The sequence below is a fragment of the Cinclus cinclus genome, chromosome 7 (assembly GCF_963662255.1).
Source record: "Cinclus cinclus chromosome 7, bCinCin1.1, whole genome shotgun sequence".
Taxonomy (NCBI): domain Eukaryota; kingdom Metazoa; phylum Chordata; class Aves; order Passeriformes; family Cinclidae; genus Cinclus; species Cinclus cinclus.
In genome coordinates, this window is record NC_085052.1 from 9,626,004 (window position 1) to 9,646,289 (window position 20,286).

At 42.1% G+C, this 20,286-nt stretch overlaps 1 protein-coding gene across 1 annotated transcript in view; it reads right to left on the bottom strand.

Moving 5' to 3' along the window:
• Positions 1 to 7,921: 7,921 nt before the first annotated feature.
• The window catches only part of RBM20 (RNA binding motif protein 20), a 97,912-nt gene continuing 85,547 nt past the window's right edge, over positions 7,922 to 20,286 (bottom strand). Inside the window, exons 9-14 of the mRNA XM_062496315.1 lie at positions 19,271 to 19,955; positions 17,498 to 17,596; positions 15,423 to 16,092; positions 12,903 to 13,022; positions 12,077 to 12,198; positions 7,922 to 8,127 (exon numbers count right to left, since the gene is read on the bottom strand). Coding sequence (XP_062352299.1) covers positions 8,017 to 8,127; positions 12,077 to 12,198; positions 12,903 to 13,022; positions 15,423 to 16,092; positions 17,498 to 17,596; positions 19,271 to 19,955 — 1,807 coding nt within the window. The 3' untranslated portion in view covers positions 7,922 to 8,016. The remainder of the gene's footprint in view (positions 8,128 to 12,076; positions 12,199 to 12,902; positions 13,023 to 15,422; positions 16,093 to 17,497; positions 17,597 to 19,270; positions 19,956 to 20,286) is intronic.

Sequence of the window (20,286 nt, forward strand, 5' to 3'; positions counted from 1 at the left end):
ACATCAGTCTGCTGATATTTTGGAAGACTAATATCTAAAGTATCCATCCTGCCTAAGTGATTTTTTCCCAGTTGGAATCAGGCACTGGAATAGCTCAGGTGGAGTGGTGCTGACCCCCATTAGTATCAAGACAGACCTGGACTGCTCTTTCTGTTAGTCTCAGTGTTCCTTCTTCTCACTCTGCTATTGAGCACACCTGTTTGAGGTCTCCCTTCTTTCGAGACCCCCTGCAAATCGTGGCAAGGGCACCATGGGGAGCACTGACACCAGTCCCTGTGAATGTCTTGGTGCAGCCGTGTCTTGGCAAGCTTGCCACCACAGCTTCCACCTACAGAGGGTGTTGTGGGAGGTGACAGTGAACAGGGTAGATAAGCAGGTTAGAAACTCAACTCGGGCACACCAAAACAGCTTTACTTGTGATTGTAATAGTGAAACATGTCCCATTGCCAGCTGCTCAGTGCTAAAGTCCATGCAAGGCAGCACAAGCCTTGCTCATGCACATGCATGCACACCCACCCTCCAACATGGCCATGCCTTGGGAGCCAGAACCTCTACAATGCACTAATAGTACTGCTATGAAACTGGTTTTTACATCTCAGCAGTGACACAAACAGGCAGCATTTTCCTAGTTCTCCATTACAGGTGTGCAAAACACAGTGTGGCTACACCCTGTGAGCTCAAGGTGAAAGTGTGCTGCCAAGAACACATTGCTATCTGCCAAAGATAAACCAGCTGCAGTGCAAAAGTAGCCCAGGCAGAGAAGAAACCCACAAACAAAACAGGCTTCCTGTGTTCTCTAAAGACACCAAGGCAGTGTTTAAGGAAGGTGGAACTAATATGCGTGTCCTCAAACAAGGCTCAGGAACAAGGGGAGGACAGCTTTTAAACAAGAGCCTTTGTTTCTAAGGCACAGGGAGGAAGTTAGGCTGGGAAAGCTGCCTCCTGACCCAGGGCTGTGCTGCTGATACTTACTGTGTTACCTTGAGCAATAGTGTCCAAGGCTCTGCCTGGCAATTATTTAAACATTTAAAAGACTGAATTCAGCATGCCCTACACAGCTTTCTAGTTCACAAAAAGCTTTTGGATGTGCCCACTCATTCAGATGATACAGTTAATTAAAAATTGATGTACGCTTCTATTTCAGTTTAAAGGAAGCTAGTTCAGGTAGCTGAGTGCTGCTCCTAAGAGACAGCCCTTTAGCCAGAACAGGCCTGATGTGAACTGAGAGAGCTGCTGGCTTTGGATATCTGATTAGGAATCTCAGCCTGCAGAAGGCTGATGCAATTGTGTGTACATCAGCCCTAAGAAAACCATCTTCACGGTGTGGAAGATGGATCCTGGTGGCCCTACTGCTCCTCTGCCTGCTCTCACACCCCCATGACACTGACCAGGGTCTACTGACCCTCATGTTGGCAGTAAAAGGGGACAGGTAGGAAGGAATAAATGGAAACTACTTCTGCTTCTTTCACTTCTGCATCCGGGGAGTGAGGTTCACATGGTGCCATGAGGATGTCAGGTTAGTACAAGACTGTTCCATAAAGATAGGACCAGATTGCCAGTGCTGTAATGTACCATAACTCTGCTGAAGGCAAGGAAAGGGGAGGTGGAGCATGGCAGGCGAGGAAGGATTGCTGACCACCAGGTCAGTAAGATCAGTTCAGGCCCTGCAATGACAATCACAGAATCACAGCTTATTCTGAGTTGGAAGGGATCCACAAGGATCACCGAATCCAACTCCTTGACAACCCCAAAATTCACACCATGTGCCATTTGTTTAAATGCTGCTTGAACTTTTTCAGGCTTGGTGCTGTGACCAAGCTACCCTGGTTAGCCTGTTCCAGAGCTCAGCCACCCTCTGGGTGAAGAACCTTTTCCTAATATACAACCTAAACTTCCCCTGACACAACTTCAGGCCATTGAATGCTGATCTTTGTGGGTATTTCTCTTGAGTTTCACTGCTGCGTTACCCAGTTCCACTAAGATGTTTTAGGGAGAATCCCTGTCTCTTGTCCCTAACTGGAGGAACTTTCCCTGCACAAATACATACCACATGCTCCCTTGGCCTCGTGTTGCAGCCTTGTATCAGTGAGCGAAACATGTGAGGAGAGTTCGACCTATTGACACAGATTTGTGGAGACTGGTGGAGTTGGATGTAGGAAAGTAAGCCAAGGCAAACCTGTTCTCTGGGACTGCCCTCGCTGCCACCTGCACAAACACAGCAGAGTTCCAGGGCAGTGAAAAAGCAGGAGGGGAGAGGCTGTTCCACACAGTGCCTGCCAGCCCTGTTGATGTGCCAGGGCAGCGTCCCCCAGCCACATCAGCCTGGCCCAAAACAGGCAGCACCATCCCCAGCTCCCTGCATGCCCCTGTCCTCCCTCCTGGCCACCTTCCCACAGAGGGTTCCTGTATTGGGACAGCCTTGATCTGTTCTGTAGGCCAGGCTGGACAGCCCTGCTGTTTGACAGCCTGGTTATCCAAGTGAGGTCAGACACAGCATCACTTGTGTCAAGAGGCCAAGCTGATGTTTTGTTCACCTGTGAAGTTTTCCAGACCTGAGTTCCCTTTTCCACCAAGAATATTAAGCGTGACTAAGCCTGGACTTGAAACATTGTGTTTGAACACCACAGTTTGGGTTTTTATTTCTTAGTTTATGGATATATGATTTCATTTGCCTGATTTCTAGAGTGAGAGATTCACAGTTCCAATGAGATGGTATCACATAAACAAAGGTTTCAATACATCCAGGACAGAAGAATTGAAACCATTTGTGCTTAAAATATACGACGTGTGCCTCACCTGCAAAACAATTACTTAAAAGACACTGATTTAATGAGTTGCCGAGTCAGAAAACTGACTTCCAGCCTTTCTGCCTGTTTCCCCAGCAATTCAGTGGGGCAGACAGGACCCATTTCCCTCCCAGAAAGGGGGGTGGGAGGTGTAGCTCATGCTTTGATAGTGCCCTATGTCCTGCCTTGCACATGGACCAGACATTGCCTTGCATCAGTTTTCCTCCCAGTGTTTTCCACTAAATGAATTCACCAACTCTTGTGGTAAAGTCTCCCCTCAGCTTTTGTCTTCATTGCATTCTTTAATATTTAGTGCAAGAATGAATGTCTTTACGTCACCATGGCTGAGGCTGAGTATTTCCTCCCAGGAGCTCCGGGTGGTGGCAGTGGTGGTGAGCCAGGGAGAAGGCCAGAGTGGGAAAGGTTCTTGTATTGCTGGGGTGGCACTGGGGAAGACACTGCTGGAAAGAAGAAAAATTAGGAAAGGCAGAGGGAGAGCACAAGGGAAACAGAGTAACTGGGCAAACTTAAGGGACTTAGATTGAGATGACATGGAGAAAATTCCTGGCTAAGGAAGATTTTATGTGATGCTATGGCTGAGAAGACAACCTGGATGGAGACAGCAAAAGGCCAGTGGGAACAGACAGGTTGCCCAGTTCATTTGGAAATAAAGAGAAAAAGGGAAGTATGGATATATCTAGAGGAACTCTTGGGTTATTGCCCAAGAATGGGTAATAACAATTAATAATAATTACAGAGTGAACTGTGGAGATGTGCTCACTTCAACTTTGGCACCAGCTGATGGCAATCACTCACAATCTGTACATCAGGAGCTCCCTGGCAAGAACCACGAACAACAACTTGTAAAAATTATGTTTAAAAACAAACCTTTTGTGCCTGCCTCTGCTTCATTCTTACTCCTTAAACTTTTATTAATTTTGATTTTTGATAGATTCCCCTGGGAAGCTAGAAGCATGCTGTTTCTGGGACAATTGCCCACCAACATATATGCTTTATAATTCTCTTTATTAAAATCTTTCTTCTTAAGAAACACAAATTGAAACACTTTGCAATCAGTTACACAGATTAGTTAATACTGGTGACAGTTCCTATATAATTAAACAAGTACTAACAAATTTCAACTGTTTACAAACCAAAACTTAAGTTAACAAGATTATATAAGCTCAATAAATAGTACATCTGGTCCAGTTCAAGTATAATTCAACAAATCACAGCCTTATCCTTAGAGAATAGAAAAAAACCCTGAATATAACCAGCCTAACACTAATTTAGTGTTAAAGCCAATGTGACACTTTGTCTGATATAACGGGGGAAATGTTTAATACTTTCATTTTTTTTATTCAAAGAAAGTAGGTTGCAGATTGACGTTAAAGACTATTTGAGATCAACACAGATTTCACAGAGATGAAAAATATAGTCCCTATTATGAAAGTGCAATCTTTGGTTGAGATGTATTGAAATGGTTTTAATATATTAAGGAAGTTCTTTTTTAAATATTAGTTTTTGTTTGGCTAGACCTGAGCCTGCTTTGTGCTATATATATATATATATATATATATATATATGTGTGTGTGTGTGTGTGTGTGTGTGTGTGTGTAAATAAACAGCATGGATTATAGTGATGACGAATTATGCCAACTAAAAAAAGTCAAGATTTCAAATATAATAAACCAAAATAAACAATATCTTTTTACACAAGCTGAGGAAGGTAAGGGGCTGCCTACAGCAGAATTCTTCCTTAGCATAATAGGTAGTAGAGAGAAGTTGAGGAGTGCCTGTCAGCATTGCATGATGGCCTGTTGGAAAGGGAAGGAGATTATCTCTGAGTTCTCAAAGTGCACAGGCTGAAAACTGACCATGGGCATCATTAGGAGCTAATTGAGACTTGGGATTGCTTTCAAAACTGTTGAGGTTTAGGGGAGAAAGGACCTTCTCAGAAGGGGAAGTGCCTGTTTGGCTGTTCCAGGATTTTGTAGATTGCTGTTTTGTCAGGACAGAGCCCAAAAGGATGGGGTGTCCAAACCACTCTACAAAGGGGCTGGGCTCTGCACCTGCATTGCTCACCTGAGTCATCTCCCTCCAGAAGAGGAAACTGCACAGGGCAGAGATGCCATCCAGAGCCACCTCCTGCCTCACTGGCAAACAAGGGCCTGTAGCTGTGACCCCAACAAGGTACTTGGAGCCAGGACATTTCTTACTGAGCCTCAGTCAAGACTCCATCTCTGGAGACTGAAACTTAAATGGCTGGGGACCAATGGATACCAAGACCCACTGTATCAAGAAGGGATTTTGCATTCCTAATGCAGCTGTCTAAGGAAAAAAATGAGGTTAAATGCAAGCTGTGAATAAAGGGAGTGAACCTGGTTCAGAACCAGAGGAGGGGGAAAGTAGTTTGAATCATCTCCCATAAATCCAAAAATAAACCCCTGGGTAAACACTCATTTTAATTATTCTCCTGCTGCCAGTCAAAATCTCATGGTTACCTGCTGCTTTCCCTGCCTGCCTGTATCCACCTGTTGTCTGTTTTCACAAAGTGTGATTTAAAGCTCTTTGGCCTGGGAAAGTCTTTGTTGTGGATTTGTGCCTTGCCTATAATAAAAGCAGTGGACCTGTAGCTTCTGCTTCACTACAAATAAAGAATAATAACAGTGATACTTTTCTCATTTGAGGTTACCTGGGGATAAAGTTGCTGGAGGCATTTGACTTTGATATACAGTCAGCTATGTCTCACATCCAATTAAGCTTAACCACATGGTCTAACAAGCTCCCATTAGGCTGGTGAGAGCCCTAGTTTGATAGCAGGGTTAGCTTCAAAGATTTGATGCTTGCATTTGTAGTGATTTCCTTCCCTTGTGTTCAGTTTGTGCTGAAGGGCATGAAGGGAACTTCATATTCAGATAATACATGACCAGCTAGAGAGCTGCACTTTAGAAGACAATTGCACAATCTTTACTGCCATTTTCATCATCTTACGGCCTGCAATACAAGCTCTTGTCCTAATAGCCCTGTGCTCAAGTTTCACTGCAATGTGAAAAAAAAAACAGTCAAAGGAAAACCCAAGCCTTAAAGGAAAAATACCTGGTTTGCAATATTGGTGGGTTTTTCCTTCTTTCATAGGGGAAAGAAAAAAATCAAAACCAAAAAACCCCAAAAACCCAAACAAAAAAACCCAAAAAGCCAAACAAAAAGACAAAACCAAAAATGCCCCCAAAATACCCCAAAAAAACCAAAACCAAAAAAAGCCCAACCACAAAAAACAGCAACAACAAAACCAACCAAAAAGAACCACCACCACCAAAACAAAAAAAAACAAAAAACCCCAAACAAACAAACAAACAAACAAACAAAAAAGAAACCCAAACAAACAAACAAAAAAACCCAAAACAAACAAAAAAAACCCCAAAACTAGCTGTTTTAAATGACAGATGGACACAGGTCTTAACATACTTGAAGCCTAGACAAGGAGGATTTAGGCTGTAATATTTTTCATTTCCCCTTGTCATTTGGTAGGCTCTGTCTGAATCTGGGATGCAAAGAATCCCTCAACTTGCAAGAAGCAGGAATTCCAACTATGAAATCTGAATCTACCTCTGGTAAAAATGAGTGGAAAGCACAGGCTGCGGAATGGAACAGGGCTTCAGGCAACCACACCAGGCACCTCTGAGAGACACTGCCTGGCTACAGGGTACTTCAGAGAACGAGCACAGCTGCTGGCACAAGACATAATGGAACAAATACTTTGGTGGAAGCAGTTTTGGCAATTTAGCCACTTTGCAGTATTGTGCAACATCTCTGTCATTCTTATGGATAGCTAGAACCTTCTGGGAAACTGTTTCCTCTGCACAACATCTGAACAGGACGTCCAGTACCAGCAATTTTTACAGAACATACTGTAACGAATATTAGAGTCAGGCAAAGAATGGAAATGCCTGCAAATCCCCATCTGCCCAGATTGCACAGGGCATTTTATAAACTCTGGGATCAATCCTGGCAATGGTTTGCATGCGTATTCACTTTAGTACACAAAGCCCTATTGAAATGAACCAGAAACTTGTACAGTGAATTTCAAAGGGACTTTGCAAAATACTAAGCAACAACTGTGCAGAAACAATAGCTCATAATAATGCCAGAGTTGATGGTGCATCCTGTGTTCTCAGTGCAGCACTCCATGAGCCATCAGTTGTTGTATTCACCTTAAAAAATTCAGGGAAATAAAATACAAAAACAATATTAAAAATCTGGCGCCTTTCCATAAAAACCAGGAAAATTCAACGTTGCCAAGCTGAGGAAAAGCAAGCTTTAAAGAAAACAAAAAGACCTCAAAAGCAAGGATCTCGAATAAAATGTCTAAAAGAGACATGGTCCAAACACGTGGCACTTTAAAAAGCCTCTCGTGAGAGTTTCAAGTCTGTAAGACTCAAAGTTGGCACCCTTTAGAATTATCAAAAAGAAGAGTTTCAAACACAACGGTCCCTGGAGAACACCCTGACCACACCATGGAAAATGCTGAAACCAGAGCAGGCTGGCTGTCAGCACGTGCATTTGAGCTGCTCTTGCTGTGCTGGGCTCAGGCTCTGAGGTCCCTGGGACAGACTGCGGCTCCCCCGGCATTCGCACAACACCGGCAGGGTACAGTCAGTGCTTGACAACACAAACATTTTGTCATTTCACCAAGCTCTAAGACATGGAGGTGGCTGCTGATGGGGTTTACATTATGCCATCTACTCACTAGTTTTAGCAAAATGGCTTCAGATATCCTATGCAAATCCTACTTCTCACTGGGGCAATGAGTGAAATGGCTGAAGATATTTTAAGCAACATTAAAGCCTATAAATAGTCATATCTCCTTTCCTTCCAGCGTCCACTGGAGAATGCTGAGTGCTTCTAAGTACTCCACCTGACCTGACGTGTTACATCAGAACTAAAACTTTAAGAATCCCTGAGAATTCTGATTTAATCTAGGAAACCACTCCCAGCACACAGAGTGTGAGAAAGAATTGCTCCACTTCTAACAGATATGCCAGCATTGCTTCACCGTGGGAAACAGTTTCAGGCATTTTGGTTTTTAATGGCACTCTGGGCATAGATGCATGGAACATGCTCTTTATTTCCCTTCCTCTGTACAGTGCAAATTGACAGTTATATCATAGAAATTAAAAAATAAAAAATATCAGCATTCACTCATTACAGCTCTTTCAGTTCATCTGCATCATAGTTTTTTCTTTGCAAAGTGAGGAACGATGCCAGTGTCATCCTGAGGCAGAGGGCTGCCTTCTTCCTTCATTTTCAGGCTCTCTTCTGCAAGCTGGGATAGGTACTTCTGCAATCACATAAAAAAAAAAACCAAAAAACTGTTACCAAAACTGAAAATATTCAACACAGGATTCTTTATGCCTCTTCAGAGCTCTAACTCTTCCAACAACTCAAAAGGGAAGAAAGCACACAGAAGTGCCATTTTGGTGAAAACTCAAGCCAGAAAATATGGCTGTGTCAGGCAAACTACCTGAATGCATGCAGAGCCTCAGAAGTTCAGAGCTTTACTTTGTGCCATGGGGGGAACTGGTGACAGAACCTGGAGGACTCTATTCCCCATCAGTCTGTGTAACCAGACCTCACCTTTTCTCTGCTCCCCTGTACTACAGGGCAGGAACTAACTCAGCTGAATTCTGCTTGGAAAGTACTGGTGTATCAGAACAGAAATGTGATTTCAGAGTCTCAATTTTAAGTTTATATATTATATTTTCAGCATTTCCAGTTCGGAGATATAACTTTTGCATGAGAACATTTTGTTTTAAGGGAATAATCAGACTCAGTAATAATTAACACAATTTAGCAGTTTGGCTAGACTATTTACCTTTTTTGTGTTTCTCTAAGATAAAGCCTTTCACTGCTTTGGGTACTCAGTGAGATTTAAAAGTGCAGACATGGCCAGTGAGGCTTTCAGCCTTTTGGCAGTGCTCTTAGTTGGCAGAGCTGCACACAAAATGGATGATGAATGGGTATGGGTCTCAAAATAGTGATCAGATCATTAATTCAAGGTCAGCAGACATAGAAATGGATGGAAAGAAACTTCATCATCAGCAGCTAGTGCAGAGACACCTGGTAAATTCCAACATAATAATGTAGAGGTATTCTTAGTAATGACTTACACATATCACATACATCACACTCAAGAATTACTGACCTACTCATTATTAGGATCATAAAACTCTCCTTCTAGCTATTTACTCATTCTGTTTTATTCTGAAAAGACCCTTTCACATGACTGGAAGATTTTCTTTACTTGCAGGATTTCCCCAGAGTACAGTTTGCTCTTTGGCATCCATGGGGAAAAGATTAAATGAGACATGAATGTAAAAATACTAAGGTCTGTGTTAGCACTGACACATTCTCTGAGGTAAATACAAGTTTTCAATAAAAGAGGTTCATCTGAAAGGGACTCAGCAATGGTAATGAATGGACATACCCATGACAAAGTGATGACTGCACACTTATTACTCTGAATAGAGAGGTTGGCATCTGGAAATTACACAACTCTAAGTCTAGATCTCTGGGTGCAAAATTCCATGTGGCAAAAAGCCAGAGTAAATGTTACAGTAGTATACAGAGATATAGGGACCATAAAGGCTGGGAGACGTGTTCTGCACACTGTGAACTGTAATAAATCACTAACACTTGTCCCTGCATCAGATAACCCAAGCTTTTGGGGCTTTTAATGAGCACCGACCAAAATAAGACTGAGTTTTATCCACTTCCTTTAGACAATGTTGGCAACTATCATGAGTACTACAAACATCAGGTTCGAAGTTTTCAGATTCAGAAATAATCAGATTTCAGATAATAGAATGAGAGTAAAGTAAAAAAAATGTGTATTCTTTTCATTTAAATACAAGTTTTGACAAATACTGCATAAAGCCAGGGGAAAACAGGACGAAATACTGCAGTGAGTTGCCAAGGTAGCTTCCACCAGATTAATGGTGACAGCTTTCTGTAGCTGGAGGAAGTGGAGGGATAGCAAAAATGGAAATTTGTTTAGATGTGGAAATTGCAGTGTATCTGTAAATACAAATATCACCTGGGAAAATAATTTATTATGATGAAGAGAATTAAAAACTACAAAAAGTCAGCGAGGCTGACAAAGAAACAGCCGATTCTTTTAAATCAGTCGTTGATGTTATTCGAGGGGCATCATAATTAGGTGAAGTTGACTATTTTATTTCAAGACAAAACTGTCATCATATAAACAAGGCTTTTGGGAGAAAATTGGCAAACAAGTTGTTTAATTTCTCATTCAAATCCAAACACTGAATATATATTTTGGAAGTGGCTCAAGAAGATCACATGAGAGACAACAAGTAGCAAATCAACTATAAAAGACTCAAAGCCGTGACACAATTTGGGGCGCTGTTGGTGTCACTGGATGATGGCATTTGGCACTCAGGAAGGAACACTGCAGCAGCACTCCCATAGCTCCACTACAGTCAGTGTCCCTAGCTCCTGTACTGGTAGATACAATTGTTAACTTGCATCATCACAGGAGAAGACTCGTATTCCTTGCACAATGCATAAATGAGCATTATGGCAACTAAAAGGGTTCTAGCAACACAGAACAGCGATTTGAAATTTGCTAAGTTTCCACTTGAGCAGGCAAAAGTTGGACGAGACATTTACTTCCTGTATTTAGTAAGATAAGAGGTATAGCTCAACAGAACAGCCTGTTTTTATTACTGCATTTGGCAGATTTAATTTTAACAGCTTTTATAGTCTTTGTTCTTTTATCTCAAGTCAGTGGTAGATATCCACCACAGTACTCATGGGAAATGTCTTAATAGGGAGAAAAATACTTTATTTTCACACTAAGTCAGTTTTAGTTGGGACTATTTCTTACGACTTTAACAAAATAACTTAGAAAACATAGATATATATAAAAAATCCCTCTTCTTCCCATGGAACCAGTTTCCAGGATGAGGGGCAGGAGTTGCAATCTTTCTTTAGTATGAGTTTCTTAAGGGCAGACTTGCATGAGATAAACAGGCTGCATTGAGTGGTGCCACCTCTGGTGAATCCCTCTGGTCTTTTTGTATGAAGCAATAAAAGGAATGCAAACTGGGCACCTGTTTTTCAAGCTTGTACTTGGAGGGTCCATTATGAGCAAGCATCAGAGTTCTTAGGAAGCCTTTGGAAGCCAGACGCCTCTGTATGATTACAGCTATGGAACTTCAGGAAAGCCAAGAAGAAAATTCTCCCAGAGAAATTACTTGACTGTGACTGTCACTAGAAAAATCAATGCCTGCTAGCCAGCTAAGGAAAGAGAGCTATTACTTGAACAGAAGCAGAGTTACAGCATTTACTGTGGGCAGAGAGAAGAAACAGAGCAAGGAGGAGCAGCTCTGCTTTGCTCTGCCATGACTTTTGCTAAGAATATAAGAATGCCAGCACAAGTGTGTGTGTGTGTGTGTGTGTGTGTGTGTGTGTGTGTGTGTGTGTAGTGTACACACCCTGCTCAGGAGCAGGGGCTGGGGGCCAAGGCTCCTCTGAGCAGCCCTGAGCATGGGACAGGTAATGCTCAGGCTGTTGTGACTGATTCTATCGGTGATGCATCTCAAAAGCGACAAAGGCAGGTCTTGGATTGAACTGCAGGCACACGTGGTCTCCCTGTGCTGTTATCAACTGCTGACATGTTTTTGTTACATTCTTACGGAGCAACAAGCACTGACATGCTCCTGCAGATCCTGATGGAAATTACTCAGCAGTGGTGCTTTGCACACAGGGAGGGGATTTCAGTGGTCACAGGAAATGCCTCCTAGAGCCCGTGTGTCACAGTGAGCTGCAAGCTGGAACACGCTGAGAAACCCAAACACAGAAATGGGTCTGGCTACATGATCACACAAATGCCATGTTTAATGCTTCTGACATTAAGATGTACAAAAGGCTGCTGCTGGGGTCACTCCCAGTGACAGAAACATCTGGGACCCTCTGAAACAGGCATTAAAGATCTGAGCTGCATGCTGTGCTAGTGACAAGGACCACGTGTAGATCAAATTATCACCTGGCCTCATTTTACCTATGATCCAAAAGTTGATTTCAAGGATCTGAGAGTGAGAAATTAGCATGCTAATGATTGGAACTACTGAAAAGTTTGTTTACCTGAATTTTAATTTCATCTGAATTCTATCCACACAATAAAAACTAATTTTTGTTGCATCATCCACCTTACACACAAACCACCTCATGATCTTGTTGTTAAGTAGTTTCAGGTGTGTTTTTACCTGGAGATTTTTGTAGTGAACAGTACTCCTGCAGTGACTTGTCTTTGCTGTTTCTTCATTTGTATAGAAGAGTCCACAGAGCTTGCAGTAAAACCCAGTTCTAGGCACCACAAATTCCACACCTGTTGAGAAATTCTGAATTACATTAAAATGTCAGTTGAAATCCTACCTCTCCCATAATAAACTTGTTTTCAAAGAAAAAAAAATGTGCTATTTAGTTAAATATTAGGAATAGGAAGAGTGAATTCTGGATTCACTTCTCTGATTCCCTTCATTTTGCAATATTGAGCTGCACTTCAAAATCCTTGTGCATTGAAAGCACACCTTTTCTCTTCTCTCTTAAATGTGCATGCTTTAAAATCTATCTTCTTATAATATTGACTGAAAACTTCTCTCTGTAACCTCAAGGGCTAGAAAAGCAAAAATACTTTTTAGCAGTAAATTCATGTTTAAGTTACACAGATTGCTTTTGAGGATGTACTTCTTCCAGGTGTTTTGTTCATAATCAGTATTTACACAGTAAAGCCAATACTTTTGCTTATACTTTTTTGCCAAAGGCTTTTAAATTACTAAGTATTTTTTCATATTTATTTCATATATAGTCCAAGGGAACTTATTTCATCTCATCAGCTACTTTTTGCCATTCATCCGGAATGAATTAGCAATGATCTAGAAACAAAAACTTGTTTGTTTCAACAGCTACCCGTCTGTCATATACCCAGTTCCTTCTCTCCACACATCTGTTCTGAAAAATAAATATAGCAAGTAGCCTTAAAGTGACATCTTGTTGTAAGCCCTGGGTATTGCAGTGGGCGGCCCAACATACCCAGGGGAATGCTGAGCTCAGTGAAGACGTCCTCTTCTTCCCAGCCTGGTGCAGAGGGCCTTTGTTTAGACTCTACCTCCGGGTATTCCAGCGATCTCATTTCCAAGTACCTAGAATTTGCTTAACAAATGAATAAATGTATTGAATGAAAACAGTTTAATAAAGAGACATTTGTAAACTTCTTGGGAACACTTTCTGGGAGGATCTATAAATGAAGTAAAATCAGTAAGGAAAAAAAGCTTTTTCATTCAAATAGAGGCCTGTTTAGTGCAACTGCTACAGCTTTACTATGGTGTGCAGTCACTCCAATTTCTCCCAGTAGACCATTTTTCTATTTCTAATTTAATGTTATGTTTGGAGGGTTTTTTTTGTATTTTAATCTCTAAATAGAGCTATAACATTACACCCATCTGGCAGAAGCTCGCCCTGACTGCAGCTTTGTAACACATGTATTGCTGTATGATCAGTGGTGCAGCTGGGCTGACACGGGAGCTGCTGAGATGGTGGGAGCAGCAGGACCTGATGAATATAATTCCCCAAACCCGCCTTTTGTAGGATCCCTGCAGCATTGCTGGCTTCTTCTCTCTGGAGCCACTCTTCTCCCATCCTTACCTCTCCAAAGGATAGTTCCTGCTTTATGTCTCCCAGCCACTAAAAGATTTTGTTTTCTGAATAGTAGGGATGGGATGGTTGGTCCCTGCTGGCTGACATTAATGGACACAGCAGGAGGGTCAAGATGTGGAAACACTGGATTGATATGCTGAGGCAGATATAGCCAGTCAAAAGAACAGATACTGTCCCTTCCCCTTCCCATGATTTCTATAATATGAACTACTTTTATTTTAAAATAGAGAAATTTGCTATCACAGAGCTACAGAATTACAAATAAACTGGTTTGATTCCTCTTCTTCAGTCCTTACATCAAAGAACTACCTCACTTACCCTGAAAAATTTCTATTGCATTGTAAATTTTGCCTAGATAAGGGATATATTTTCTTATGAAAGAAACATATTTTGCCCAAACCAAACCCTTCCTGTCTTTCAAGTCTGTAGTTCAAAGGTCCGCAGTTTCTGGCTATGAGAATGAATTTTCTTCGCTTTTAAATGTGCCTTAAACACTTTTAAATTGCATGGTTTAAGAGAAAATAATATAAAATCCTAACTGGTTGGCCTTCAAATTAACTTTAATCCTACCTCAGCATTCCAATACTCCAGCAGAGAACCTGGAAAATCCCCAGTAAGATGGTAAACTCTTCTGAAGACACCCAGGGTCTCTGCAGCAACTTAAGTCCCACTTAAGTTGATTTCTGTTCTTCTGAGCTGGCAGCTGTGTTTGTAGAGGGCCTAGAGCTTGGACTGCAGATCCCAGATAACAAGTCCATGTCAGAAACCTGGGAAGCATGAGAAGCCCTGGAGCTTCCAGGCTCCCTGCTGACAAGCTGGAAGCTGAGATGCTGGAAACACTAGTAAATATGCTCTTGAGACACCCAACTCTTTCATCAGCTGGCTGCCCAGGAAGCCCAGGAGAGCCAACTTTGCCATGCCCAGACCCATGGCAATGTTATCTCCAAATATGCAAGTCTGGGAAGGTGTCTTCAGGCCAATCAGCTAAGTACTAAAAACCAATGAGTTTCAAATCTGTCCTGGAGGAATAAGTCAGCTCAAAAATCATCTGTTCACATGAAATGTTTTCGGCATTGCACCCCCAAAAGTCTTCCATCAGCTTCTTTTCACAAGCCCTTGCCCAACATATATGCTCTGGCAGCAGTTTAAAAAGAGCATTTCTGACCAACATACTCAACGTTGTTTTTCACTTCATCTCACTATGCACAGCCCATTTGCTCAAGTATCATTTGACAAGGAACTGAACTGACTTTCAGACCCTCAAGATTCCTCTTTTCCTGACAGCTAAAAAAAAATATAAATAGGTAGCTATGGTTATGTTTATTGACATTATCTCACAGCACATCCTATCAGTTATATTAAAGGCAGCATGCAGTAGATAACAGGACATGATAAGGCAAGTCCTGGCAAAAGGCATGTATTTGCATGAACAGGGACTGAGAAGTAACAATCTGTGTGTGATATCCATGTTAATAATGCTTCAGTACAGTGTGTAAGAATACCCACCTTGTCCAGGAGCCAGCCAGACATTACAGATACTTTTCAGCTGACCTTCAGAGACTGTCACTCCTTTCATTGACAATTCAAAATAAATTTAGCAAGGCATTGAAAGACTTCAGCTAAACTCATGTGAACCTTGACATGACAATTATAGCAGCTTATGCCTTTCAGAAAGCTTGCAAGCTGCCTATCATATTTCCTTTACACTATTCATCTAAGAGGCTCTAATGGTTTATAGCTTGGCCAAAGGCACTGGGGTTCTTTTACTAAGCTGCTCCAAGGACAAGCCTTGATACTATTAACAACACTTATTCTTGTTAGCAATAAATTTCAGTCTACCCTCAAAGAAAACATGCAACCTCTCTACAGGCTGAAGGGAAAAAAAGCAGTAGTTACCCTTGGCCTCTGGACACTCTTGGCTTCCATGTCTTGTTTCTTCACTAGCATTTTTAATGAACATTTCCGTAACTTCTCTGCTCTCAGCTCCTTGTGATCCCATCTGTTTGTAATCATCTATAAATGAATCAGGGAGCTGGAGAGTTCCTTCTTTCAGATGAGCAGAAGGTATATGGTGATCTTCAGGCTCTAAACGAGTGTTAGAGCTTTTATCAATTTTTCCTTCTTTCTGCTGGCAATCAGAATCCTTAGCAGATTGGTCTTCTTTCAATTCCTCTGGCTTCTGTTCAGGGTCCAGATTTAGGCTTGATGCTTCAGTTACAGCATCATCATTATCATCACCCTCATCATCTTCCTGACAGCCACTAGAAGCCCCACTGCCCTTTGATGTTCTGAAGTTTGTTTCTAAAGCTTTATGAGCAAATTTGTCTTCACTCCCGGTCAAGTGGCTGTGATTGTTTTTCAATTCTAACACAGCTGACATACAGTGACACATTTCTGAAGCAGCTTTATTTTTTTGATCAACTGGGACTATTTCTTCAAGTTCAGTTATATCAGGCTCCATAATTAAATCATCTTCTCCCACTTCATCTACTGTCACTAATTCCTCCATGTTAGCAGGATACCAGGTCTCCCCTTCAATTTCACTTCCACTCTCCCAGTCTCGGTCCTGTCACAAAGATGTAAAACATTTGAGAGACTTGTTGATTATAGATCATCACTCTTAAAAGTGGGCCTTGAAACCAGGAAGAACCTTGGTATGGCCATGCCTAACTCCTCTTGCGTTTTAGTTTCAAAGAGTGATATGCCTTGGTGTTGTGATTTTAAACCTTATGAAAACTACAAAAAATTTCTATTGAATTATCACATAAACTTCCCTTGGTGAAGATTCTGTAACTACCCTGGTGATTGCAGTCTCTCCAGTCCCCTGCTTCTTGCTTTTCTGTAAGCAGTAGAGCAAGCCACAATGTGTTACACTTTGTTATGCAACTGATGCTCCTATGTGATTCCCTTCCTCTACCTCCATCTCAGTGCAATGAAAATATACTGAACCCCATTCAAGCCATTGTGGCTTTCACTTTGCTGGACCAGGTCCTTTAAATTCATGGTGACTGAGAAAACAAGGCTTCCCTTCTGCATTAATTTCCTTCTACCAGCAAGATCCCCCTGCCAGGCACTGTGCTGGGAGCCACTGGCCTAAACTTCAGGAAAGAGCAGGTTTACAGTTATACTCCAAGGTACATATTCTGAAATACCCCATACGAGCAGTTACAGACTTACAGGACTCAGGCACTAATACTGGACTTGAGAAGTCTTAGAATTAAAAGGCATATCTTACTTTTAAGACACTTGCATCTTAGATTTCAACTCTCAGACTCCTTGTGTACACATAATCTATTAATAATCTGTATTCTCCTCCTGTTTGGCCATTCCCACACTTCCCCTCCTAGAATCCTAAAACAGCATGAAAACTCTGTGAGCTGGCACTGCTCTTGCCAGGAGATCAGTTTTCTGCAGCAACAGATATTAATATCTTCCATATTTGACCATCCACCCATGACCCTAAAGATATGAAGCTGGAGGAATTCCAGGGACATTGCTCTTCCCAATTGCAATGCAGCAGTAGGGGTGCTGTAAAGGCATTATTTAATTAAAACCAGAAACAATCAGGAAACTGCTATCTATAGTTCATAAGACAAATGTTCTAAAAAGTATTCATCATAGTCCCCGCTTTCCCCACAAACTGACCACATGTCCTATTTTTGGGAATGGTTTGCGAAGCTACCCAGTTCACTTGGGCATACATTCCTTACAGCTGCCACTGCCAAGCACTATGTATGTGAAGCAATGCACACGAGCAAAGAGTAACTAAAAAAAGAGTTCTGGAGACATCAGGAAAAGTTGTCCCTTAAAGCAGAGGTCAAGATAAGGCAAGTTAATTTAGACAACCTCCTTCTCCAATCCCTTTACATGTTTTTTTCATGAGGGGTTAATATTTAATTAGGGAGAATGTGCTACCAAACCCGGGGTTTCAATCATTTTCTCAAAGAAGCTACAACAGCTGTGTCACCAACCTTCTCTTTCCTTGTGTTTTCCAGAATCTCTCCGGATTCTTTTCCTTGTTTATTATCTGAAGGTGAGCTCTTCACTGGAACTTTCTCCTCTTTTTCAAGCTAAAATAAATACATATACACTTACAGCAACACACAGTGGTGCTCTAGTATATTTCTATTCTGGGTTTAGAGAACCAAAGTCACTCACAAGGTCACATTCTTTATTTCTAAAGTTTATGCAAGTCAACTAGGCTGTGGGAAAAGACCCAACGATAAATTCCATTAGCAGAGCTGCACAAATAAGAATTAAGAAAAGGAATTTTAAACAAAATTAGAGGTGTAATTTATATCACAGAATTGGCTAAAAGACAGGTGGGAGAGAATGTCAATTCATTAAAATTTCCAGCCTCCACTCTTCTGTTCTCTACCCACATTTGTTATGTTGGCTCAGCTGTGGTAAGGAGAGCAGCAGTGTTAAAACTCTGCAGAGACCTTGACTGTTTTGTTTATTGATGTAGGATCAGTTGAAAATGGAATAGATTGTACAGTTCATACTTTGGAAGAACAAAACCACAGTTCTACCTTGTACTTAGCAAAAGAGGGACACAGCAAAAGTGAGTTTAAGACATACAAAACTATTTCTTCCTTTCAAAATAAATTACTAGAAATGGTCCCCAGAGAGGTATGCCTTTAACAAAGCCACAGTAAAATAACTTGGCAAACATGCAGAGGAGTGTGATTAGGATGCTGTCTGACATTTCTCTCTGACATCTCCTCCCAAGGAATCATACATCATAGTAAAATACCAGCCAAAGGAGAAAGATGATAAAATGTGATACAAACACACTTATCTATGGCATGAGGCAGTACTGCTGCTGGTTACTAGTGAGTTACAAATCTAGGAAATTCCACCAATTTAGCCCCAAATGAGAAGGTGGTCAACTGGAAACAACTGACAATGGCCCCAGCAGCACAAAGGCACAAGCAGGAGATAGAGCCCTGGTCAGCCAAGCAGCTCTGCAGCCTCCCGTGCCAGCAGCCCCGGGGGTGGATGGCAGCAGCCATCCCTGGGGGACTCCAGGGTCGGCAAGGTGGCCAAGAGCCAGTAACCAGATCCCCAAGGGGTGGGGATGTGAGTATGGGCTGTGCTGAGACTGAACAAATGAGGCATCTGGATGTGTTCCCCCTCCTTCTTTTTCCCAGTGGAGAATCAAACCCACAGACATTGCAACTTTACCACAGGAAGCACTTCTCCAGAGATTGCATAATTTTATAGGTGAGCTGATTCAGTAGTTTCTGTCATGGCAAGAGATTTCTGCCAGAACATTGAAGAGAGTGGTGTGAATTATCCCTGCCACTGTTGAGGGTAGGGACACGTGATTAATGAAAGCAATTGCTCTGTTGAGTTACCCAGAAAGAAATGTTTCTCATTAAAAGTTCATTCCCTATTTTAATAGTACAGCATCCACTTCCCTGTATAAATACTGTGCGTCTCTGTAAAGTATCACTTTATTTCCAGATGAATCAGTCCTCCTCACTGGCAGTGGAAGCAGGTGATGGATGCAGAAAGAGCAGCTATGGGGCATTCTGCATAGAGTTAGATCTGCGTGGTCTGGGCAAAAATACTGACAAGATGACCTCCGAAGACTTCATCTATGGGCACATTCCTTGATTTTATCATGGAAAAACATTTCACATTGCTGGCATCATACCCACAACAAGATATTTCAGAAAATATATTACTTCAGAAAGTACATTTACACTTCTTACATATACTTTTAGATCGCTATTTACCTCATTCTCAGGAGGTTTGGTTTCCTTCACATCATTGTCTTCAGCAGTAGCATCTTCATGGTCTTTTTCCGCTTTCTTCACCTTATTCATTACACTTTGTTTTTGCCTGGAGCCCTCAGATGCTTTGCTATGCTTCTGTTCAGCTGCCTCCTCCTTGGCAGTGTCCTCGCTGTAAGAATGCCTGCGTTCCTTTAACTTTGCCTCTTCCTTTCTCTTAGATCTCCCAGGTAAATCCTGCAGTTGCCTCTGAAACTTGTCAGATTTTGACTTGGAAGATTTTCGGTAATAGTCATCTTCCCTGTTCTTGTAACCAGATAAAGGGTGAAGGGACCCAGGGGAACCAGTCCTTAAGTATTTTTCTCGGTGCCCTCTGCCTCCTTCAAGCCGTTCATCCAAATCAAACTTGTCCAGTTGGCGGGAATAATGTTTCCTCTCGTGTACCCACGTGTCAGTCCTGTCCCTCTTCTCATCCCCGTTCTCTCGCCATTCTCTGCTATCTCTTTCCTCTTCCCGTCGAGAATAGGGCGACTGATCCCATGCCTCTCTCCCATTTCCCCAGTCGGTCCTGCTGGTCCCCAGCGGGCTGTGTGGTGAGCTGCAGGAAGTGAAGCTGGGCGTGTGGGATCGGGGTGACAGTGAGCGGCTTATGGGGCTGCGGGAGCGGGGCCTCTCTGTGCCATACCTGCTGCAGGGGGAAAAGGCAGCTGTAACTGGCTGACCCACTGTTGTCTACAATTCTTGTACACTGGAACCTCATGGGGACTGCCCTGGGGACTGCGAACCTGAGACCCCAGGCCTTTCACAGACATACACTGCACAGCTGCAAACAGTGAACAGGAGAAAAGGCAGTGTCATAGCCACAGAGCTTAACTAAATCCCCACAGAACTGTCAAGAGTATATTCATTCACTCTTAAAAGCGTCTCATAGGGGTTTAGCATTAAAAGCTTTAAATATGTTAATACCTTTACAATGACCCTAATGTGTGTGCCCTTAATACTCACTCAGCTAGGGCATC